The 25,317-nt window shown below is 40.7% G+C and overlaps 3 protein-coding genes and 1 pseudogene across 3 annotated transcripts; 1 reads left to right on the plus strand and 3 right to left on the minus strand.

Moving 5' to 3' along the window:
- Positions 1 to 5,108: 5,108 nt before the first annotated feature.
- On the minus strand, positions 5,109 to 5,939 carry LOC105051902 (uncharacterized). The gene has a single exon (XM_010932546.4). It carries the CDS (start codon positions 5,719 to 5,721, stop codon positions 5,176 to 5,178), a length of 546 nt encoding a protein of 181 aa, XP_010930848.1. The 5' UTR covers positions 5,722 to 5,939; the 3' UTR covers positions 5,109 to 5,175.
- A 1,319-nt stretch (positions 5,940 to 7,258) lies between these two features.
- Positions 7,259 to 8,211, minus strand: LOC105051781 (WEB family protein At3g51220). Its single transcript, XM_010932379.4, has one exon. The coding sequence runs from the start codon at positions 8,136 to 8,138 to the stop codon at positions 7,395 to 7,397; it is 744 nt and encodes a 247-aa protein (XP_010930681.1). The 5' UTR covers positions 8,139 to 8,211; the 3' UTR covers positions 7,259 to 7,394.
- Positions 8,212 to 12,808: 4,597 nt separating this feature from the next.
- Positions 12,809 to 18,016, plus strand: LOC105051780 (dihydrolipoyllysine-residue acetyltransferase component 5 of pyruvate dehydrogenase complex, chloroplastic). The gene is made up of 6 exons (XM_010932378.4): positions 12,809 to 13,857; positions 13,954 to 14,145; positions 14,255 to 14,342; positions 17,228 to 17,298; positions 17,413 to 17,496; positions 17,595 to 18,016. Exons 1-6 carry the CDS (start codon positions 12,943 to 12,945, stop codon positions 17,697 to 17,699), a joined length of 1,455 nt encoding a protein of 484 aa, XP_010930680.2. The 5' UTR covers positions 12,809 to 12,942; the 3' UTR covers positions 17,700 to 18,016.
- Positions 18,017 to 18,977: 961 nt separating this feature from the next.
- Positions 18,978 to 22,364, minus strand: LOC140851454 (uncharacterized; annotated as a pseudogene).
- Between the last annotated feature and the right edge of the window lie 2,953 nt (positions 22,365 to 25,317).

Below are 25,317 nucleotides of genomic sequence, written 5' to 3' on the forward strand. Positions count from 1 at the left end.
TTGAATTCTTCGAACATCCTCTTCTGAGAAAGTTATTACATTGAGTTGTTGTCATTTTGCCGACTCTTCTTCAGGAGTTATCCCTCAGTTCAATCATCCAAAAATCATATTGATGACTCCCGCAGTCGGTTGATTATTTACAGCTTCCTCAGTCAGCTAAAGGTTGAGTCAGCGGATCTCTATGATATTTCTTGAGGTAGCTTCATCGTATCAGGACTTCTATTTCATCTCTGAGCTAGATGCACTGTTCGGTGTCGCGACCGTGATCACGATGAAACCGACAATACTTTTTTCGATCACGGTTCCTTGGCAATGCTTTCATCGATGGGGGGTGTCGTAGATATTCTGCTTCTTCAATCTCTATAAGGATCTGTGCACGAGGAGTGAAAAGAAGAGTATAGGAGTCATACCTATCATAACTCGACCTTGGATTTCGTCATCGGAGTGAAGTCTGCTTATTGGATGGTGGCCGACTTGATTTGATCAGAGCTCCTTCCTTCTTTTTTTTCTTCTTCTTCTGACTTTTGCCTTCTGTCTGGCGCCGGTCAGAAGCTTCTTCGTCTGCATGCATATATTTGTATACACACTCCAGAAGTTCGATATAAGTCTGAGGGAGAGTCTTGTCTAAAGAATATGTACATCGAGATCCCCTCAGACCTCTTTTCATGATCGAGATAGTCATATTTTTATTGAGGTTTTTGACCTCAAGCATGGCCGCATTAAAGCGAGCCACGAAATCTCGAAGTGTTTCAGTCTCTCTTTATTTAATCGAGAAAAGACTATCAGAAGTGCGTGGCGGCCTTCAACTGACGTTGAAGTGAGCCATGAAAGAATGTTCTAGCTGTTCGAAAGAATATATGCTTCCCGACTGAAGCCCGGAGTACCAGGCTCGAGCAATTTTTCGAAGAGCTACCGGGAAGCCGATGCATAAGAGGGCATTGGTGGCCCCGTGAATCGTCATGAGAGCCTTGTAGCTCTCAAGGTGGTCGATTAGATCGATGGATCCATCATATGGATCCACGTGAGCATCTTGAACCAAGATGGGATCGGTTGGTCCAAGATATGTCGAGAAAGTGGTTGGGCGGTGTGGAAGTCGTAGTCATTGGAGGACTTCCGACCTTCCACTTGAAGCTGAGCAAGTTGACGATTGATCTCTTGAAATTTATGTTCATAATCATCAAGTCGCCGTTGGAAAACTCTGAAGGTGGAACCTCCCGATGAGTTAGAGGAGAAAGCAGACGGTGTTCGCAGTCGCTTTCCCTTCCTTGCTCGATCCAACTGAGAAGGAGAGGGACGCCGCGAATGGTGGGTGGTGCGTTGAGAGTGCCGCGAGTACCGCTGCTCGTCCCGATGGGAGAGCCGAGATGGTTGCTCTGGTGAAGGAGATTGTAATCGACATGGATGACGACGGTTGTGCCTGGATGGCACCGACTGCACTACCGATTGCTCCGCTGGTGGCTGTGATGGCTGAGTCTGCTGCTGCTAGAGGCTTCTGACTGCCTCCGTAAGAACAGTCATCTGCTACATGAGTGCAGCGATCTGATCATCCGTGGTGACCACAGGATGTGAGGAACTAGACTCTGCTACTAGAGGAGGGGGAAGAATCTCTTCCCGACGGAAAGAGTGTCTCGTCGATTCGGTTGCAATCGAATGTTGGGCTCTAATTTTTGCCATGGTGAATATTGTCTCTCTTCTCCCTTTCTGGCACGCCAATCTGTTGCGGCCAACTCTCCCTTCCTGGGAACGAACATCTGCAAGACAACATCCGTACTGATCGGATTTGTGTCCGACGGGGACCCTCCGATGCTTAAGTTAGAGAAAAAAGTTGGTGAACAGTAGATGTCAATATTCAGAGTAACAGAGTTCTGGTCAGAAGTGGCTTACCAGTCCTGTTTTCCTTACCCTCTTTTATAGACGAGGTTCTTGTAACCTTCAGACGTGGTCCCGTATTTTATGATGCTAAATCATCGAGCCATAATCATGTAGTGGGTCATTAATTTTTTAATTATGGCACCGTGATGTACGGTCGGTAATCATTCATGACAGTTATGGTATATCTGAGTTGACTAACCGACCATATGTTGGTAGAACCGACCATATATCGGTAGAATCCATGAGCGACCGTTGGCTAGTAGTTCTGTTATGCCAATGGTCTAAGTCGTCCGCTGTCGATCGATAGTAGTCGAATCATTAGTCGGTCAGCTGGCAATAGGTCGATGCGGTTCGTTCAGTTGATCGATGAAGAGTCGGAACCGCATATTCGGTCGATGTAGAGTCGGAGTTATATATCCGATCGATTGGCTGTTTTTGAGTCGGAGTCGGTTGATCTGAGTCATGTCTGTTTGTGGAGCTAGAGTCGGGTGTCGGTCGGTCTATGTTGGAGATCAATCGATTTATAGAGATCGATCGATTTATTCCAACAAGTAGCTAACAGAAATGTTTTAAACTTTTGAGATCTAAATACGGGTCCAAACTTGAAAGATATCTTTATATTTTTCCCCAGATTTCTATGCAGATGAGGTCGCATGGGGAGTGGATGTGATGGGCATGTGCGTATAACTATTTTATACATTTTTGAATCCGCACGTAGGCAAATATGCGGGTATTGCGACTTTCCGGAGATTATGTATCAAGGGGTGCATAAAATATCTAAGCGGAGATAATCCGCACAGAGCCACTTTCGGTAAGCTTGAGGTACGTCCCCGTTCCAAGATGCCATCGTTGTCCTATAGACCCATCTACCCCGAATCCTATCCCCCTCCTCTTCCACCAACGAAGGAGGAGTTGGTGGGCCAGCGGGTGGTGGTCGAGGGGGCACGCCAGCTCTGGCAATCTCCAGACAGATCGCATGTTGCCAACGTCTAGATCATTAGTTCTAGGCTACGCGATATGCAAGAACTTGGCAAGCCAACTATCGTTTTTGAGTTGTCTTTTTGCTCCTCCATGATACATTGTTATTCTATAACATGGGAAGACTTTGCTGGAAAGAGGAAAAAGAAAGATGAAATTCTGGTGCAATGATGCAGCTTTCGTATGAATTTCTGCATTTTCCAGTCAGAGGCTTAGTCAAGCTTTGTTCTTTTATTAGCACTATTGAGTTCTTTAATATTGTGCTAGGAATGGTTGGTGGTTACATCACTGAGAATCTTCGACTATCTTGGTGTGTAAACCTTCAGAGTTAGGATCTCTGATAGAATGCTTGTAGTTTTCTTATTTGATGAAGTATATTGTTTGTAGTTAGTAATGGGAGTATTCATCTTCCTAGTCCCATTATATTAAAAACTTCTTAAAAAAAAAAAAAAGAACATTTGAAGATAATGTTGTGAATGCCTCCAATAATTTCAATGAAATGATGCAAGGATTGCTTGTGTTAAATATACTTGGGGAATTCTTTTCCCAAGTTGTGAATAAAGGACATGTTCCATTAGGAGGTGGAGGATAATAGCAGGGATATAGCAACAAGCCTACAGTAGGCAAAAGTTTGATTCTATGAAGCATCAAATCCTAGTCCTTAACTAGCATACTCTGAAAAGAAAATGCTGGCTACAGAGCCTTCTGTAGAATATGAAATCCTTGAAGAATTGGAAACATACAGTTCAGTTGCAGAATGGCTTGCCACAAGAAAAGAGAACTTTTCAAGCAGGCCTAACACTACTCATCTTCGCTTTCTGGTTTATTGACTAGGAGGGAAGAGAATATCAAGTAACAAGACTTTGAAGATAATTGAATTTTGACACCAAAGTTAAGTTGAAGGTTGATTTGCATTTTTGTTTATGACTACCACACGCTAATCAAGAACTGGAGAGTCCTTTAGAAACCACACGCATGAAATGTTTAGATGTTTTTCAGGACTAAAAGCATACAAGTCAAGACTTAGGTGGCAATTTTTAGTTTGATTTATTTTATAACAACAATGATGGCAAATTGGCAATCGAAGGAGAGATTAGAATGCTACTGAATGGAACTTTTGATGAAACAAATTACTGAAAGTCTCTTCTCTATCAATTCTAGTAGGAGCTCTACAATCTGTGGTATATGGAAGCTACTGATGATTTAGCGGAATGAAGTTGGCAAGCAGGGTTTAGCAACATGCATCTCGTATATATGTCATAGACCACATTTATGTGATTCAACTAGTATCAGCCTTTGCTACAATCTTTAACAAGGGATATAATATATTTTTCTCTTTTGTGATTGAAAATGTGAGCAACCTGTAATCCCTTAAACTTCTTTAGTCAATAACATAATGATATTCACTTGGAAGCTAAGCTCCACTACTCTGTTCATCATTATGTCCTAATCAAGCATTCACAGGTACACTTCCATGCAAAGGAAAAGGAGGGCTCAATGGAAAGCATTAAGCAATCAAAACAAAGGTCTTGAATAAAAGTGATTTACATGAAACATCACGGTTGGTGTTCACTCCCCATCTAAAATTCCCTGGACAAGGAATCCTAAAATGCCTATTACAAATTAAGTTTTTGGACATTGTTTAAGTTTTAGCTAATTCTTGCTTCCTGTAGCCTTAGGTAACTCTTTGACTCCTGTTGCCTTGTAAGGATAAAATTTTTTACTGAAAGGGCTAAAAATTCGCCCCCCATATTATAGATGGAAAAAGAATTTTGAAATTTTGCAAATGTCAAAAAACTATGAAGGACCTCTACATTTTCATTTTCTATGATGACAACATCACACATTTATACAGGGGATGAGCTGAAGACCGCCTAAAGAGGGAAAACTAAGACAAAACTAGTAAGGAATGGGCTTTTGAGACCAGATGATCCTCTAACACTTTCCAATATATGTTTGTCCCTTGGAAATGAAGCTGATGAGGGTTAGTACCTTGGATATGTAGAACATTATGTTGAAGTCAAAACATTCAATCAGACAGGATGTCATACTGCAAAGAAGGTAATGATGCAGGTCAGGCTGCGGCTCTTTGGATAATGGGTTAGAATCCTATGATCAGAATAAATCTGGCTTCAAATTAATATGATCAGAACAAACAAGGGAGGCACAAAGGGAAGCTATGATCATTTTTCACCTATTGTCTAATTGTCAGTGAAGGTCAGATAGGATCATATGCATCACTTGAAGAAACATCATCATCACCAACAACAGCAACAATAAGAGATTAAAATGGTGAAAAAAGAAAGATATTGCCGAGTTTGAGATTCAAGACATTGAAAGAGCTAGAGGCACTTCACTCTCATGGGAGTGTTGGGACGAACCATCACCATGGGAGATGCTCGACCCGGTTCCACCATCAGGAGTGTGGTCACCATCTGCTTCGTTCTCCTGCGGCTTCTCACTCATACCACCTGCAACATCGGAGCCCATTACCGTAGCATGGCCGAACCGCACCCTCCTCGCACCACCCGGAGAATCAACAGAGGCATCTGTGAACATAGAATTGGTGGCAACATTGGTGGCGGTGGCACCACCTCCGGCTGGAGCGACTGCTGCAGCCCTGATAGGCGGCCGCTCTACATCATCGCTCCTCACCGCGATCGATCGGTAGATGCATGTCATGATCCAGAACAGCCAAGGAATGCCCACCAAGATCATCCCAGCAATTGGGAACCAGAAGGGGATGTCATCCGCCGGATGGGTGATGTAGAGCACAAGGAAAGATCCACCAATGAGGAGGACAATGAACAAGAGGCAGGAGATGAACCAGAAGCGTTTTCTGCCGGGCCTTGCCTCAGGAGGGGGCGGCATTGGCTGGTGATCTTTTCTTTTGATGAATTCACCTTCTTACATCAAATCTGTATTTCTGCTGCTACTTATTCTTCTTTGTTTCCTTTTTGGATATCAATCTTTTCGAGGTTTTCGACTTCTTTGCTTTGGGGTGGTTAGGGTGGTGGAAGAAGGGAAGTTGGGCTTCCCTTGGAGGAGGCAAGCCAAGGTTGGGTGTGGTTTCAGAGGGTGGACATATTCAAATGAGGCTTACGTAAGACAACGGTCACAAGAGAAGGGTTCCTGGTTTTAAGGTTGGGAATAGAGGGAGAGCGAGAAGGGCGGGGAGGCCTTGGGGTCTTAACAGCATGTCCCCTATATAGAGGTTGATGTGGTTTTGTGGGATGTTCTGATGAAGAGTTGCAAGCAACTGAAATTTAGTGCATAATTACAAGATTAGGAAGCCTATTAAGTATGGTGAGGGGTAATTGGTAAACAACAAATGTCTTGGTTGAACCTAGAGCTCTTGGAGCTAGTACAATCTCTTGCATCTTGTTTGGATTAAAAGATTGGAGAGAAGGGACAGTGAGGACGGAAATGAAAATTCTCTCCTTTGGTTAGAAAAATAAGATAAAAATTTAATTGAAAAGAAAAGGAACAGAGAGAAGTTTATTCTGTCCATATCAATAATTCTGTTTAAATTTCAAGAAGGTACATTTAGTTGCAGAAGATTTTTATTGAGAATAAAAATTTCCCTGATATATTTTTATTTGAAAATTTGTATTTGTTGTTTGCTTAGTTAGAAAATTAACAAAATTGGAAAGTGCTTTTCTAATTCTCTAGAAAAATTTCTCTTTTTCACGGAAAGTTTTATTGTCATTTTTGATTCTTGGAGATCTACTTGCAGTCAAATGGTAAATACAAAAGACTTGAAGAGTAGAGATAATGACACTCCAAATAAATTTTTTTATATTTTTTTCATCTAAAAATTGGACATTCCAAATAAATTTTCTTTTGTTCTCTTTTGTGCATCCAAGCAAGAGGAGAGAAAAGCATTTGCTTCTTTTTCTCCTCTCTTTCTTTTTTTATTCTATTCATCATATTCAAATTGAGTACTAATATTAATACAGAAAACCTAATTCGACCTTCATTACAATTCATAATCTTAAAATATTATTAATTATTAAGAGTTCTTGCATTAGAAATATAATATTTGATGACAAAATTATGGATAAATTTTGCTTGTCTTGTCTACGTGTGTGTGCAATTTAAGGCTAGAGACAATCTTAGAAAGTGGTGAAGGAATACATAATCGCGTGAGCGCTATAATCACTTCAAATATGTTGTGTACCAAAGTCATAATGTGGGAGATAACATATTCAGGTGCATAGTGCTGTGTACCTAATGCATCAGATGGATATTGTGAAATGGGATGGCAAAATGTTCTCAAGTTGTATTTCTACTAATTTGGGCCAGCATGCGACATATCTCTTGCACAGCACCTCAAAATACAAGGTTTCCCTTTTTTTTTCCCCCCTCAAAAGATACAAAAATTTTTTTTTTTTTTTTTTTTCTTTTTGATTGATCAAAATTAAGGGTGAAACGTAAACAACTTATTGGTTCCACAATCTGACAAGGCCCCCCTTGCCAATTTTACATCACACGAAAAAAGAAGGAAAACATAAAACAAACACTCAAACTTCTTGCAATGCTTTTTAACTTAGCACACCATTGCAGGACGGGGAATATGGGGAATTGTTGAGATCAAAAGAAGCCTTCTTCCTTGAAAACATATCTCCAATGAGAGGAATGATAGGCTTCTTCTTTGGCACCTTCCGTTTCTTTCTTCCACCAAAGTCATCTTCAATTCCCCCAAGGCTCAGTGCTTGAGCCAGAGTGGGCAAGTAATCAAACTTTGCTTCAAGATCCCTGGTCCTCTCCTCTGCCCATCGATCACTTCGAACTTTGTTAGACTGAGCTTCTATAGCCATACTGTCCTCTGCTGCTTTTGTTGCCTCCATCTCTGCCAACTTAGACAAGCTTCTCTGGAGCTGCGCATTGAGAGCAGTGACCGCAATCTCCATCTCAGACTCCCTCTCCTTCAGCAGCATCAACTCTCGCTTTGTTTCCTCCAGTTCTGCCTCCAACTTCTTCAAAGAGCTGAAGATTATGAGCTCATCTTCCCTTTCTTGATTGAACTGTGATGCAGAAGAAGTATAAGAAGGTGGTGAAGAAGATGCTGAGTAGATAGGCTTTGGAGCTGGCAGTGCATAAATTGGCTTTGGAGCTATGTCGATCTTGGCGTTCGAGATGGTCTTCTGAGAATAAGCATCGCCTGAGAGAAGACGTTCACCGAAGACTGCGATGGCCTCTTTCACAGAGCGGAAGGGACGGGTGGTGTCCACCTCCGCCCTCTCTATGATCACAGTAGCAAGAGCAGAGGATTCATGGTCTTCCATTGTTTCCTGGGGCTGGCCAATGTTGGGTGCCAGAGGGAAAGGAGGTGGTGCAATATATGTTGTGATGATGATTGAGTTTGGTTTCTTTGCTTCTACTTCAAAAGCATACCGGTAAAATACTACCATTGTTTCAAGGGAAAGTAAGTTTCCAATGGAAAGAAGGGGACTTTTCACCTAAGCATCCCAAACAGACCTAATGTTGAAGAGTAGAAAGGAGGACAACAGGAAAACAAGTTATACTAACTCTTTATATCAGGGGAAAAAAAAAAGTTGTACCAGCTCAAACCATGGTAGAATTTATTCCACACTGGAAATTCTAGGTAAACACTCCTTATAATGGCTCCAATGTTCATATGATTTTAATAAAGACCATTAAATTGCAATTCTGCTGCCTCTCATGTACATTAATTTCCTAGAACAAGAGAAGGTAAAGTTCTGAAGTGCAACTAAAAGGAATATGATGGAACTTTCTGCAACTATGGAAGTTGCAGTGAGCCGGGGTTCCATATCATAATTTTTTATTCAAACTGCTGTGAAAGCTCTAGCTAGTTTGTTTGGTAGAGTCCTACATGCGACAAGGTAGACCAGCTTTCCTATTCTTAGGAGTAGGTACCAAATCATTAACAAATTTTAGTGCGTTGGAGAAAATTATGTAACTGGTATCACCATCAAGAAGGTGATGGACACTAGAATTCTAAGAAAAATTTCAAGTTCTGCTGTTCCCAAAAAGCAGCAGCATGGATTTGCAACCTGCTCAAATGGCCTTTTATGTTTAGAAAAGTAGTATTGTCTCAAACAATGCCATGAATCAATGCAGTCACTGTCTTCAAGTAGCATAAGCAATAAGAAATGCTTGGGTAACTCAAAAATCTCACTCAAAAGAATTAGTCAACTCGCAAGGAATATAATGTCGTCCAATCCATACTGAAGCAACTTAAACTGATGATCCGCCTATGGTCTTTCAGTATTTAAGCAAATGTTTATCATACATGATTTACAGTTGGTGCATGACAAGAAATGGAGATCATATATTACATGGTCAAGAAAATAATTTAATAAATGGAACTCAATGAACTCCAGAAACTAGCTCGATAATCTGGATACACTCCAGCATTAAAAAAATGTCTTCAAACAACAGATGAAAAGTAGTAATAAAACAACGCAGTTCCTAAAATTTCCTACATCGACTCATCGCAAGTGTCCATGCATGCAATGCTTGAGCCATTAACAGTTAACCTTTCAATTCCATCAGAAAAAGACAACTCCCTTTTCTTGTGTCGAATAGAAGATTAGGAAGACTAGTAATCATCCCTCCTAAAAGTATTTGTTCCTTTCACATACCGTAGGATCAGTTGTTCTCTACATAGTCTGCAGCGGCCTTGGTGGGCATCTTTTAAAATTCTATCCGTAAGCAAAGCACATGTATCCTTTTTCAGACATCATGGAAACTTATGAGTTACTAGTGCTTCTAAAGTCTGAATCGAGTCCCTCCAGCTATCCCAGAGACACCTTTTTGAATGAGCTTGGTTGCATTTCCTTGGTGACATCTTTTTTTTGGTAATAGATCAAAATAATATTAATAAGAACACACAGGAATGTACAGACTGTACAATCCAAAAGAATGGACCCTATGCACCAGTGTGGCCTAACCAAGAACAAAAGTAACCCAACATGAGACATGGACCAGATACAGCAGTACAGAAGCAATGTTCCCTATAACAGTATGACAAAAGTGAAAGAGCAGAAACCCAAAAGTAGAACAAGATAAAATGTTGATTTGTACAGGGAGCCAACTAATTGTATGAAAATCCAAACTTGTTATGAGCAGCCAGATCTCCAGGAGGACAAAACATGAAGAGCGGATGAAGAAATTGAGGAACAGTATAGTATCCAGATCAGCATTGCAGCAAGTTGCTTGTAAGACTTTACAAAGTAATACAGTCAATATTGTGATGTTGAAGGACACAAAATGAAGTGATTGTTGCAGAAGTCTGTGACAAGGAAGAAATCCCAAACTGTAGTATTTGAATAACAAATAAGCAGTGAAACAGATCGAACGAAATGTAGAGCGATTGCTGATTTCAACTCCAGACAGTATTAGTATATTGAAGCAGAACACCTGATAAAACATTAACAGTAATAGTAGAGACCATGATGCAGCAAAGTAATATATGAGCTGTGTAAGTAGGTAGCATGAACAGCAGTCGGAGTAGCAGTCACCATGAGAAGAGAGTACAAGATACTCATCATACACTCCAAAGCCAGCAGATGTGATGTTACTACATGCCTCAGTTGTGTGAGACCTTGAAGAAACCGGTAGAATTATGACAGATATATATAGATAATCTAAGGACAAGCCAATGAAGTAAGCAACCGTTGTAGTAGTTGTATATGTATATAAGCAGCAGCAAAATTGTAAAACAGGTGCATGGCACAGAAGAGAATCTTAACAAATGTACCATATGAAGTGAATCATATAAAACTGTTAAGAAGATGAACTTCCTGCAGCGAAAACAAACAAATGACAAGCTAGCATAATCATTTTTTTCTATTTTTTTTTTTTTTTCTTTTTGTTGTATTCTTTCTTTTTTCCTTTTGTTTTTCATCCACCCCATGAATCTCAAAATTCTTTTTTTTTTCTTTTGCACTACTTATTCTTTTTTCCTTGAAGCACTCCATTCTAGATTTCTTCGAATGCAGAGCTGAAGTTGATGATCGCCACTATGAGAGTCCATAGCCTCGGCATCTATGTAGAATCCATGTAGCATAAGTTTCAGGCAAGTAAACTGTGTATTATGCTGCGGGGTCGAAGTATGAAGGCTAAACAAAAGGGTGCAGATTTTTGAAGTGATACACAGTGGAAAAGCACATGACATATGAAATAGTGTCAGAGATGTAGACACTGATAGAATGCCAACCATGTAAGCATCAATATAGGTAGATGGGAGGGCAAGCAATTCCTTGAAGTCCTGTAAGTGGAAAGCACAACAAGCAGTTGCTGAAACACAGTCGAAGAATTTGGACACCCCAGCAACCATACTCAACTGCAAGCAAGACTCTGGTTTGGTAGGACTCTGGGAAAACCATGTATAGGCCGAACATCTTGCAATCCTAGTAACAAAAGAATTATTAGGACCGACAATATTGTACCCCGTATCTATCAGCTTGAAGAAGTTGATAACATTGACCATCAACAGCTAACACAGTATCTCATGTAAAATCCCCAAAGTATGCTAAGTCAGCCAAATAGTCTGCCACCTGGTTACCCTCACGATATGTATGAGTGATATTGAAAGATGTAGTAGTCAATTTCCAATGTTGTAAATCTTGAATTAAAGGATCATGCAACTGATCATGGAAATGGGAATCAGTAAACCACCGAATTACCATAGAAGAATCATCTTCAAGCCAAATATTTGTGGTTCTATGCTCAAGCATAGTAGCCTGAACTCCCAACCAAACTGCCATTAGCTCAGCATAAGAAACAGAGATGAGAGACAAGAGCTTACCACCAGCTTGAATAACTTGAGCATCATGATTTTGGATAATAAAAGCAGTAGCAACCTTGTCATGTTTCATAGATGCATTAAAATTTACCTTAAGTATGCCAATAGAATGAGACCTGAAGTGGTAAAGTGAACACCTACAATAAAAAAGAGGAAGTAGTACCTCAGTGCGTTGATGGTACACCTAAAGATATCTTATGGAGCAAAAGATTAGTAGTGAATAATATAAAAGCTCTATGAAGTAGTTGAGCCGAAGAAGAAAGTATATGATTAAAAATTCTGTCACAACGAGTTTACCACAACAGTCATGCAAAATATGGCACAAGTACTTTCCAACCTTTCTGCACCAATGAATTCGACAAATAGACAAGTAATTCAGACAAAATTGAGGAAAGAAAAGATGTTTGGTATATGATGCTTAACTGCTGCCAACACTCCTGGGCAAAAGTGCAACAAACAATGGCATAGTTAGCATCTTCAGTGTGTGAAGAGCATAAATCACAAACCTAGGTGTACTAAGATAATATTAAACCGAGCTAGAAGTTCTTTACATGATAACGTACTCTAGCCAAGCTGCCACCAAAACGTTTTGACTTGAGGGTAACGAGGTAACTTCCAAACCTATGCACTAGTAAAATCAGTTACATCACTTTGTCTAGAGGAAAAAATAATAGATAACTCCTTGGTGATATCATTTAAGTGGTATCAACCTATCTATGCCCCATCATTGCTTAACTCAACCAGGTCCAATCCAATCTAGCCGAACTCGGCGGAATCATACATAACAAACTAGACCAACTCAACTTGATCAAATCCCACCTAGCCCAACCAAATTAGATTTGAACCAAACTTAATCTAATTAAACCTCACCTAATCCAACCAAACTTGACTTCCATGTGTAATTACTTTAAAACAAACACCAAGTCCACGATATCATACTTATTGTGCTTGTTTTATAATTACATGACTTCCTTTTTCAGTAAAACCAAATCACACGTTTTCATACCAAATTCGGACTAACAGGCACTTCATGAGAACAAAATGGTGCCCACCATACTTCACAGTGGGAAGAAACAGGGGAAGGCCACGTGAAACGGTCACAAAATGGTGCGCTCAACTTCGGGCTTCTACTTTCTTAACTCCCACCACCTGGCCCGTGTTGCGAAGCCTTTGGGACCTCCGCCCTGCCTTCGATGCAACCGAGGCGAGCCCGAGATCAAAACCACCCATAAAACCTCCCAAATATTCCTACTTTCTTTCGACCATTCCGTCTCCCAATCCCTCGACGCCAGGAATCCATGGCAAGCCTCGCCAGCATCCATCTCGGCACCCCCTTCCTTCCCTCCCCAGCCTCCCTCCGTGGCCGCTCCGCCGCCGGTGGCGGAGGCGGCAGAGGAGCAGCCCCAAGGCGGGCCCCGAGGATCCAGGCCAAGATCCGCGAGATCTTCATGCCGGCGCTGAGCTCGACGATGACCGAGGGAAAGATCGTGTCTTGGGCGAAGGCCGAGGGCGACAAGCTCGCCAAGGGAGAGAGCGTCGTCGTCGTCGAGTCCGACAAGGCCGACATGGACGTCGAAACCTTCTATGATGGATATCTCGCCGCCATCATGGTCGAGGAGGGCGCCGTCGCCGCCGTCGGCTCCGCCATCGCTCTCCTCGCCGAGACCGAGGACGAGATCCCCCTCGCCAGATCCCAAGCCGCCTCCTCCTCCGCTACAGCGGCCTCCGACGGCTCCACCGCCGCTCCTCCGGCTGCCGAAACCCCATCTCCTCTGGAGACCGCCCCAGAAGCCTTATCCTCTTCTCCTCCTCCAAATTTCTCTCCTGAGGCTGCTTCTTCGGCCCATCCGGCCTCTGAGGGCGGGCGAAGGACCATCGCCACGCCCTACGCCAAGAAGCTTGCCAAGGATCTGAAGGTGGAGCTGGGATTGGTTGCTGGAAGCGGGCCTATGGGAAGAATTGTGGCCAAGGATGTGGAAGCTGCTGCAGCGGTGGCGGCCGCAGCTCCAGTATCAACCGCTCCACCCAAATCCGTCTCAACTTATTCTACAGTGAAGGCTCCGGCTTCTCCAGCCATTCAATTGGGTACTGTTGTTCCATTCACCACAATGCAGGGTGCTGTGAGCAAGAACATGGTGGAGAGCCTCTCAGTGCCGACATTCCGGGTTGGTTATACCATCACCACCAATGCACTTGATGACCTCTACAAGAAAGTGAGGATTTTTTTCAACCTCAGCTTTGATCAAGGAGCAGTTTTTCTGTTGAAATTTGCAGTCTTATAAGCTTGTCTGGTGTATTGTTGAGATTAGATAAAGTCGAAAGGGGTGACGATGTCTGTGTTGTTGGCAAAGGCAACTGCTATGGCATTGATGAAGCACCCGGTTGTTAATTCAAGTTGTAGAGATGGTAATAGCTTTACGTACAACAGCAGCATCAACATTGCCGTTGCTGTGGCTATAGATGGAGGGTTGATCACTCCAGTTCTGCAGGATGCTGACAAGGTTACAATGCTTCTGCTGCTGCGACTGTTATTTGTTCTGTTATCATTATCGGGAAACATGGGAGTTATACTTTTCCATGTTAAGTGGATCTCATGGTTCGTATTTGTAGGTTGACATTTATTCATTGTCAAGGAAATGGAAGGAGTTGGTAGATAAGGCCCGAGCTAAGCAGCTGCAACCTCATGAGTACAACACAGGTGCTCTTTACATTTTGAGATAATGCATCTAGTATTTGTTCAATTTCTAATTGTACTTTCATACTTTTCCATTGCAGAAAGGTCTGTAGTTGCTTATTTTCTAGTAGTGGTGCTTTAGATGGTATTTAGATGCTACTTGGATAGAAAATAAAATCCTTAAATGACAACTTAATCTCCTCCGACATTTATTCTTGGCAGAGACTTACAATATCACTATCATGCTTGTGTGTGTTCGTGGTTGGAACAGAGCACGTTCAATGCTGCACTTTGACAATATGCATGCATTGCCATGCAGGGTCTTAAAACTTTGTTTCTATTAACTTCAAAAAATACAATAAGAAATATCTTTGTTTCAATACACGTTAATTTTTTTTATATTAATTATTGATAATGGATGTATAATGTTGAATGATGATAAGAGGATGAGATTAAATGTTAGACTGGATTAATAGGAGAAAGCATAGAAGATAAGATCCTAAAAATCAGTAAAATAAAAATGGAATAGATGGAGCATAATTTTAGTGAAAATAGAAATGAAGATAAAACCTTAATCATGATTGATGGACAAGAAATATTATAGAGAGTTTGGTATTCTAAAATTTATTGTAGAAAATAATGGAGAGACAAATGAAAAGATATGTAATAGAAGTAGAGCTGGTTGGATAAAGCAAAGAGGTGCTTTTTGGGGTTTTATGTGATTGATGTATAACTTGGCAATATAAAAGCAAAGTTTATAGAACAACAATAAGGCTTGCTATATGGTACAGCTGGCAAGAAGTGAGTTCAAGAAACAATTTGAATGTAATGGAGATGAGAATGTTGAGATGGTTGTTTAGTAATATCAGAAAGGATGGACGGGGGAATAAATATTTTTGTAGGAGCTGTAGTAGCTTCACCCATAATAAAATAAGGGAGAACTAATTGAGATGGTATGAGTGCATATAACATAGATATAAAAGGGCTCCAGTAAAAAATGGGTATTTTTAATGTTTGCCAGAGGATTTAGGAGGAGAAATGGAAGACCTAAGATTATATGGATGGAAGTTGTTAAAAAGGATGAAAAGTTTGAGATAACACTAGAGGTAGCCCTGAATAAGAATGCTTGGCGAATGAGAATTCACCAAACTGGAACCTGGTGGTTTAGAGAAGCTTTACGGTTATGGTTATAGGCTTGTGAAGATATGCTTGATTCTTGTAAATATATTGAGCACAATACATTCTCTTAAATATTTTCTAATTTTTTTGGTAGGCATCATTACATACACATGCTATGTCATATTAGAAACATCAAGCCACATATTTAAATTACATAGACAGATGCATACATAATACAAACACAAACACACATGCTACGTGTATGTGAAACACATTTATATGTATAATTATGTAATAAGCACGCATGCTTATGTACATGCACATATTCATATATATAATAGGAAATTAGGAACAGTGCACATACATAGTTGTCTATCTTTGTACATAATGTATCAGGCAATACACTATGATATGCAGCAACAGTAAACTGCATTAGATCGGTACTTACTCCTTGAGATACACATGGTCTGACTCGTGCTAGTACGACGGCATGGTGTGGATTGTTAATATTTTCAGAATTAATAAACTAAAAATAACTGATTCATGCATGTAACTGGGAGATGTTAATCTATTGAGAGATAAAATATACTTAAATTTGGCAATGATGCATCCCTGATAGTTATAAATTATAGCTTTAGTTGTATGATTTTAGGGTGGTTAAGAAAACTAGAATGGTAGCTAGTTTGAAGAGACAACAACATGTTTTTGGGTAAGGGTTGAAGAAAACTAGCATAGTGGTCATGTTTTAATGTTCAAAACTGCCGGTGATTGATCATATGCCCATTCACTAGTTCTATAATGTTGCGATCCACCTTTTTGATCCTGCAAGATTGTGAGAAAAGTGGTAAAAGAAGGATTACAGAGGAGTTGGATTAAGGAGATGACATATTAAGGAATGGAAGGATGAGGGGCGTGAGGGTGGGGGTTCACAAAAGGTGCAGAGAGGGGAGTGGCAGGGAATAACTATTACTATTGTAGCAACAGAGAGAAATGAATCTGATGGTAGCTGTACATCACAGAGAGGAAAAGTACAAGAAAAGAAGAAAAAATGAAAGGGGAAAAAGAACCGATGAATAAAAAGAAAATGCTGTTCGTAGAGGTAAAAATGGAGGGAAATGGAGAACAAAGAAGAAAAAAAAGAAGGGAAGAAAAAAGCAATGGAGGGTCCAGGTGGCATAGAAGTGGTTCGGATAATGGAGAATAGCAGACCAGCTGAGTGTGTCTTGAATGAAGCCTGGCATAGACAAAAGGACCTTTTATACCTCCCCAAATTGCATTTTGGTCAGCTAATAGGGCAAGACACCAATTCTGTCGCCTGTCACAATACTTATATGATAGTAAAAGTTACATCCCGGGGTTATTATTGATTTTGATCGAATTGATGCTGTGCTTGGTGGACGGAGGTCAGTCCCCAAAGTGCATGTTGGATTCCTTAATTTCTTTGAGGCTATATAACTACTCCTAGAATTCGACTTCTTTTAAGCTCATTCTTTCTCAAGTAACAAACATCCTTATTCCTCTTCATGCAAGGTATCTAATTTATTTTTTGTACAAGCTGTTTCTTAAATAATTTCTACTTTCTTTAACCCTTTTCATTTCTTTGAGTAGGTACATTCTTTGACCTATAATTTTAATCTAAACAGCTTGAATGTATGGTTTCATATTCTGTGTTGGATACTCTTAGTTGCTTTTGGCAAATATGCCTTATGAAATTGCTAGTTTTGTGATCGGCAACAATTATTAGATACCCCTTTTTATGACACTATCAACTTCTTATGTTCAATCTGCAGGTACATTTACTCTATCAAACCTTGGAATGTTTGGTGTTGACCGTTTTGATGCAATTTTGCCTCCTGGAACTGTGAGTGTGAATACTGAGACAATTCCATTTGCAATATCTTTAACTTACAGCACTTAAAAATCAACAATAATTACATATTTTTCATTTTAAATTCTGTGCTGAACTGTGCTGCAGGGAGCAATCATGGCTGTTGGTGCATCCCAGCCAACTGTTGTTGCTACCAAGGATGGGAGAATTGGTTTGAAGAGCCAGATGCAGGTAATATCTTAAAACTGCCCTAACCTTTGCTCAGTGGATCCTGCAACTTAAAGTGCCCTAAGCTTAATTCTCACACTTGGAAATGCAAATTTTTGCAGGTGAATGTTACTGCAGATCACCAGGTTATTTATGGAGCGGATCTTGCTGCCTTTCTGCAAACCTTGGCCAAAATTATTGAGGATCCCAAAGAACTCACACTGTAATTGCTGCTTTAAGTACTAGTTATTACTTGATAATCAGATTTCTTCTGTCAAATGAATTCAGTAAACTATGCTCATAGAACCAGTTTTTTTAGTAGATTTTCAGAATTGGTGCTTCTGTATTATGAGCTAGCTAGTATGTTCGACCCGGCTCACAGCACCTTTAGGTTTCAGGGAAACTGGTGTCTTCTATTTGTTTGCCGACAGAATATTCTCTTCAATTTATCTGTCATCTTAATATTTCAAATAAAGTTTTGGCTTTTGAGTCAGATTTTTGAAGCTGACTGCTATTCCAATAAAAGCTGAGAATGTTGATCAGTCACTATTGTCAATGATGTGATAATGCTTTCCCTGTTGCACTGTCACTTCTCATGTTTATGGTAGATCATGTTTATGCTAATAAAACAGAGAACAAACACCAAGATGTTCCAAAGGATGCCCATCAGCTGCATTTTATTGAGTTTTGAGGCTGAAGTAGCATTTGGTGCGGTTTTTGATTATAACAGGTGACCATCTTTCTCACATCTATAGATTTGTGACTTCAGCCTGTTCCAAAAACCAACAGGAATTGGACACAACCGCTCAATGCTTACCCATTAGCTTATCTACCTGCAATTATCATAGTGAAAGAAACAGTAGGTGCATTGAAAGGTCTGATGGCCTTAGTTCAAATCAAAACTTCCATTAAAAAGAGTCCTCTTGGCTTAAAAGGTGCCATCAGGCTTTTAGCAGAGATGCATTGCCTAGAAGTCAGGTTACATATCACTCTTATACAGCTCAGAGATCCTCTGTGGACTATCAAAAATATTACTAGCATATCACCTCGAAAATTTCCATGCACAAACTGTTATTGTATATCACGAACAAGTTAAGACGTTTACTGTCACATAACTAAGAACGTATACAAGTAGCAGTTTTAGTCCTCAAAAGATTATCTTTCGAATAAAAGTCACACAAATACAGCAAGCAACTTTGCTTCATTAAGTGTGAATAATACAGAAAATGTTCAGCATTTGTTCTGTGGATAATTTGTAGTAAAAGCACCAATCTCTTAGATAAGGTAAAAAATTTATTAGCTTTAAGCACAAAAATTGTTCCCTATGCTTTGACAGCTTTAGAATTTCATCTTTGCCTTCTCCCTTGCTTGCTTAACCTGCATATTAGCTGCATTACCATGCTTAAAAATTGGATCTTGTATGATATACTAATTGATAAATAGCAGTACATACATTTGATGGGAAATACATCACGAGGCAATGGCCCCTACTAGACTGACCACATAAAAAGCACAAAAGCTCCAAGAAATTTTATCATTCCTCTTTTTTCCCCATTACTTTGTACCACTGACTGCTTAAACAAGAAGAAACGCGCCAATTCACTCTTGTAAAATTGTAAAAAGGGAATATGATCACACTGTATATATAGATGGGTGTGTATCCACAACATAGCAAATAGAACACAACTGCCTATTCTATGACAGGTTTAGGTGTAACTATCACCCAGTTCGCTGTAAGGCAGAACAGTTTTCTCTTGCACTTCTTTCAGGAGTCATTAGTCGTTACCTTGCATTAAACAGCATTCTCAACACGTTCCGCATCTTGGCCTTGCCTCCGGTGAGATACTAACGCATGCCAGGGGCAACCTTCAAAACAGACAGCATCTGACTCTGAACAGCAATGATGCTTTAGAAACCCTAGAATCAAGAATCTTCTCTCTTTCTTCAGGCCTGGTTCGAATAGCTCAGTGCCCACTTGGCTAACTCAGTTCCCTGACTCACTGGTGGTTTTCTGGTCAGCAGTTCCAGCAAGATGACACCGAAACTATATACATTGCCGGCCATGGTTATCCTCATAGTGTATGCGTACTCTGCAACCATAGAGACCAAAATTAGAATAAATATGCCTAAGCCACTTTGGCTTAATGTTCCAATAGCCTATAAACCACCAGTTTCATGCTATGGCCTCTTTTATCTGGATGAAAGAGGATGCTGACGTTACTAGGCACCTACAGTTCATATAATTAAAACAACTTATGGGTAGGCTTGGTTTTTGACATTGTGCTTCCATTTTATTTTCATGAAAGTTTCTTTTAAATCTTTTAGAGCACAATCAACATGATGAGAAAGATGTTTGCAAAGTTAACTCTGAATGAGCAATCAACTATTAAAGGAGCCATAGAAAAACATTATCGGATTGTTTTAAAGGTATATCACTCAGGATTAGCACCTAGATAGTATACTGAAAAAGAATTATCTTCTATGGTAAACTCAAAACCCAACATGGTGGGACCATGGTTGTGTTAATAAGGTAAACTAAATTCTTATTAAAGAACATATAACCTAGATATATCCTGTGAAGTAGCAGTTGAATTGAATCAAGGAAACATACCACTTCCTATGGACATATTAACATGATTCAGTAGATGTACTAACATGCTATGCTATACCTTAATCACTTAACTGCTAGGATGAGAACAAACTCTACAGAATTTATAACGATATTTAGTATAATCACAGTTTAACAAGACAACCAGAAGTAGACCTCACCTGGAGGAACGTACCCAACCGAGCCAGCAACCATAGAAAGGCTCCCCGTGCTTTTGGAAGGATCAATGACTTTGCAAAGCTCAATATCTCCTATCTGAGGCTCCTTAACCGACTTCAGGCGAACACTCTTCGTTGAAAGATCAAGAAGGAGAACTGGTTGATCGCACCCATGGAGAAAAGTCAGTCCTTGAGCTACCCCAATGCTATGCTGTAACGAGATGGCCAATCCAAAGCATTTTCTGAGTCCTTGTGAAGGAAATCAAACACAGTTCCCTTGTGTACGTGTTCATAGAACAGGTAAGCACTATCTTCGGTCAAGACATATGCCAGGGGAACCATAACATTGGAATTGCTCAGCTTTCCTAGGACCTCCAGTTCTTGCCCGAACCTTTCATGGCTCCCCATTTGGAAAATCTTGTCAGTCCAGTTGAGTTTCTTCACAGAATAGCTGACTCCATTGGGCATCACAGCTTTGTAGTAGGTGGAGAACCTAGATTTCATTATTATGTTGGCCGGATTACTAACCACTTCCATAGTTTTGGTGAAGTCGATACTGGACCTATGAATACTATTTACAGTTATGAAACATCCACTTATAACTTGAGGAAGGTTCTCTTCTGGCTGTGGACCTTCATCTTTCACCCGATCAAAGCGCTTGGAAATGATTAACAGAAGAACGGCTGCTGTCAGCCCCATGCCAATGACAGCACCGATGATAACCATGATAATGAGTAAAATATGTCGTTTTCCTTTCGTTCGGATTGGGTTAGAGCTTGTATTTGAGCTGATGATGAGATCCTTATTTCCAGTGGTTATGACTCTGACAAACGAAGGAAAATTTGGAAGCACTCCAGAAAGCAGATTGTCAGAGAGATCCAATTCTATCAGGCTTTGAATTGTAGTAAGAGAGCTGGAACTTCACCACTAAATTTATTGTTCGAGAGGTCGAGAATCTCCAACTGAGATAAATCACCGAGATAGGAAGGTATGAGTCCACTGAAGAGGTTGCTACCGAGATTCAGAGCTGTCCTCAAGCTCTTTGGCATTCTCGGAACAGTTCCTCAGGTTGTTGTTTCCCAACTGCAGTTCATCAGAATTCTCGAAGCTACTGATGCTAACAGGTATTGAACCACAGAATCTGTTGCTTTGCAAATCAGAACTGAAAGCTTGTTTAAGTTGGAAATTGCTGGAGGTATCTCACCAGTGAGCAAGTTCTGGCTGAGATCAAGAGTGCTCAAATTCCGAAACTTCAAGAGTTCATCAGGTATTTCTCCAGTAAGTTGTTGTTTTGAAGCTTCAAGACCACTAATTGTTCAAGGTAACCCAATTCCTTTCAAATTCCCTTGCAATTGATTGGAAGATAGGTCCAACAGCATCAGTTTTTACAGTTCCCCAGCCCAGATGGAATCTCTCCACCCAATGCATTGCCATTCAACTCTAGATATGTCAAATTGGAAAGCTTCCCAATTGTTGATGGAATGCTTCCCTTGAGATTGTTATTGCCAAGTCGCAGACGGTAGACCTTTGTGACAAATTCCCAGGAATGGGTCCTTGAAGGTGATTGCTGGACAGATCCACAAACTCTAAATTCCGCGCGAGAGGAGGTCTGATGGGATCTCCCCGGTGAGACTATTGTAGCTGAGGTCCAAAACACTCGCATGAGTCGTAATTCCACGAGGAATCGAGCCACTGAAATGGTTCTCGTTGGCAGTGAATCGAGACAGGGTCTTGATCGTTGCTAAACTAGTCGGGATTATCCCAGCGAGGTTATTGGAAGAAAGGAGGAGAACTTCCAACTTGGAAAGCCTATCGATCCCATCCGGAAGAGACCCAGTTAGCATATTTTGACTGAGATCCAGCAACGTGAGGTTCTCATAGTCAAAAATCCGTTCGGGGATTTCGCCGTGAAAACGATTGGCGGAGAGCACCAGAACCTCCAAGCTCGGACTGTTGCACCACCAACTCGAGCTGGGATGGTAGCGTTGAAGAAATTGAAGGAAAGATTCAGAAGTTTCAATCTGGGAGCTTTTCCAGCCCGGAATCCAAGGCTCCGTATAAGGAATTATAAGATAAATCCAAGGACTGCAAAGCCCCAAAACCCGAGAAACTAGGCAGAGGACCGGTCAAACCATTGTTGCTGAGGTTGAGGGACTCCAATCCGGAGAGCCCGCGCAGTTGGAGAAGGAGGAGCTGGGGATGGTGGTGAGTGAGTTCTGAGAGAGGTCGAGGGACTTGAGGTGGTAGGCGGCAGAGGAGGTCAAAGAAGCGGGCGACCAAGGAGGAGTTGGCGGTGGAGAGGCCGAAGCCGGACAAGGAGAGAGCGTCACAACGGAGGAGGGCGGAGGGGAGCAGGTCACCCCAACCCAACGGCACGTGTCCGTGGTGGTGTTCCACACCCCAATAGTTTGAGACGTTGGGAGGTTCATAGAGAGATTAGTCATGATCTCTCTCTGGTTTTGGATTAGTTGGAACGAATTGGCAGCCAAACCATAAACAAAGAAGGAAGAGAAACAGCACAAAAGAGGAATAAAGGAAGAAAGAAGACACGAGCATACCTCTCCATTTCTCCTGGTTTTGTTGCGACAGAAGAGCTTGAGCTACCTATCCTGGGCTCATCTTGAGTGCAAAGGTTTTTGTATTCGAAATGAAGAGTTACCAAAGTCTTGAACACAGGGAATGAAGGAAAGAAGACGCAAAAGCAGGCCTTTTAGACCAGGAGGAAAAGAAGGAATGAGGAACGAGGTGGGTGGGTTAGGGTGGGGGATTGAATGGAACGGAAAAAAAATAAGTGGAAAATGTGGAAACTTTTCCTTGGGGCCAGAGTTGACTGACCTTGCCGACCGAGTCCCAGTAACAACGTATGCTTTATAGAGGCTTTGAATAGTCTCAAAGTTAGTGGGGATTGGAGGGCGAAGAGAGAAGCTTGACTTGGAGGTCTACAGTTGATGGAAAGCTAGGGAAATTAGGGTGCCACAGGGGTCTCCATCTCAAAAGTTCCTCTCGGTTGGCCCACGCTTGACTGGAGCTTTGAACGGACTTTTTGGCTGGAATTTTTCGCAGTTTTGGATGTTGGTTTCCCACAGATGGTCCGATACCCGTGTACATCTCTGATGCTTGGAGTTACGAGTACCATGGGACAGGATCGCTTTCTCTGTTCTCATTGTAGTGTGTCAGCTGATAAGTGGTACCAGAGTTCCAGGCCGTGCCCTGTACCCAGATGGGTCAGCAGGAGTTCCATGTACAGTGGTCTACCCAGAGACCTTGGAGTGCGGTTTGGATCTTGATCCTGTATCTATTATTTTATTCATGTAATTCGTAGTATGGTTATGTAGCAATAGATGTCGTCTTGAAATTTGGCAAGGAGTGGCAGTCGATGCCGACACTAAACGCATGATGGAAGTATATTATTTGTTTTCTAATTGATGATTTAGCTAATCTAGAGTTTGGAGGTTGGGAAGATTTTTTATTCGAGATAAGAGTCTTCGGGAGGTGAAGCAACTAAATATTTTTGGAAGGAGGACAGGCATGATCAGGGAGAGATTTGAACATTCTCTGAATTTGGAGCCAGCACTCTCTGTTACTTAGATTTAATCTCGGAATAGTTTGAGCAATTTGATTGTGGAGAAGTGACATCAGTATTAAATACTTCCTTCTTGATGAAGTTTGAAACGAAAAACAAATGTGGCACAGGAGATCGTGTCCCACCAGACATCCACCAAGATGGGATGATGTGGTTCGATAGATTGGAAAGAATCTAGTGGAGAGAAAGTTCAAAGCCGTGTGGGGACGCATGCTAAATTTCAGCAATATAATGGAGAGACTTTGACTACAGCAGAGTCTTGCCAGAAGTCAATTTAGCTAAATCAGACACTTGGGGCCACATCGTGTTGGAAAAAAAAACTCTATACCATGACTTTTTGCATGGAAGAGTCTAAATGTAAAAGCAATACAGCTCACAGATCGAAAAACTCTGTCACAATGTATGACGAAGAGGTGGGCTGTAGGGTCAGGGAAAAACTGAATACTAAATAAAAAAAAAAAAAGAAAAAGAAAAAGAAAAGAAAAAGCTGTTGTGCGGATTATTGTTTCTAATATGGAGAAAGAAAAGGGTGATAGTAGTTGGTGCTGCCTAATTCCACCTAGTTGAATCTTCCAATCAGGAGAATCTGTTGAGGTCTTCGTAGGTGTATATAAGCATCACCGAGATCACCTTCCCTGTTCTTTGTGGGATTACAACCAACCCTCTCAACAGAATCTTATTATTGATGCTCAGTTAGGGAACTGAAGTCCTTGTAGACAGATTTTTTTTGTGGCATTTAGTTCATGGGCGTGTTCCTGATGCATGAATAATTACCTTTAAAATGTGAGTGATCTTGTTCTCGAATAATGTTACCGAAGTAGGTGGGGTTTAAATTAAAGTTTTGCACACTTCAAATATCCGTAACTCGATGTAAATGAGCCACTGTGGAAAATAATCGTTCTAGTGCAATACTTATCTAGTAGACGTTGAGGAAAAAGATCTAACCTAGGAGTGTATTTGCTATTGGATATCCAAAATTTTTTTAATCTAGCGAGTATTTTGTTGATTTTAAAAATTAAAAAACAACAAATATTTCAAAATATTAAAAAAAAAATTTTTTTAAATCATGTCAGTTAAAGTAACCACGCTCTCCGTTAGTATTCCCTCATGCTTTGAGATACATGCATTTCAAAGGATAGGGATCCATCGGATATAGGTTGGATATGATCAATCAAACCTCCCTCTCTCTCTCTCTCTCTATATATAATATATATATATATATTTGCATACATACATGTGCATATATACATACTTCCAAGGCCTCTACTCTCAAATAAACAATATTCTCAAACTTCCAAGCTCTAGATTAGCTAAATCATCAATTAGAAAACAAATAATATACTTCCATCATGCAGGGCGAGGCCTGGGCCTGTCTATCATTTATCGGTTAAAACACAACAATAGGAACAGAGAAAGCAATCCTCTTCAATGGTACTCAAACTCGAAGCATTAGAAGGGCTTGGTATGTTTGTACCAAAATATCGGTGGAAGAGAAA

This window comes from Elaeis guineensis, chromosome 9 (assembly GCF_000442705.2).
Source record: "Elaeis guineensis isolate ETL-2024a chromosome 9, EG11, whole genome shotgun sequence".
Taxonomy (NCBI): Eukaryota; Viridiplantae; Streptophyta; class Magnoliopsida; order Arecales; family Arecaceae; genus Elaeis; species Elaeis guineensis.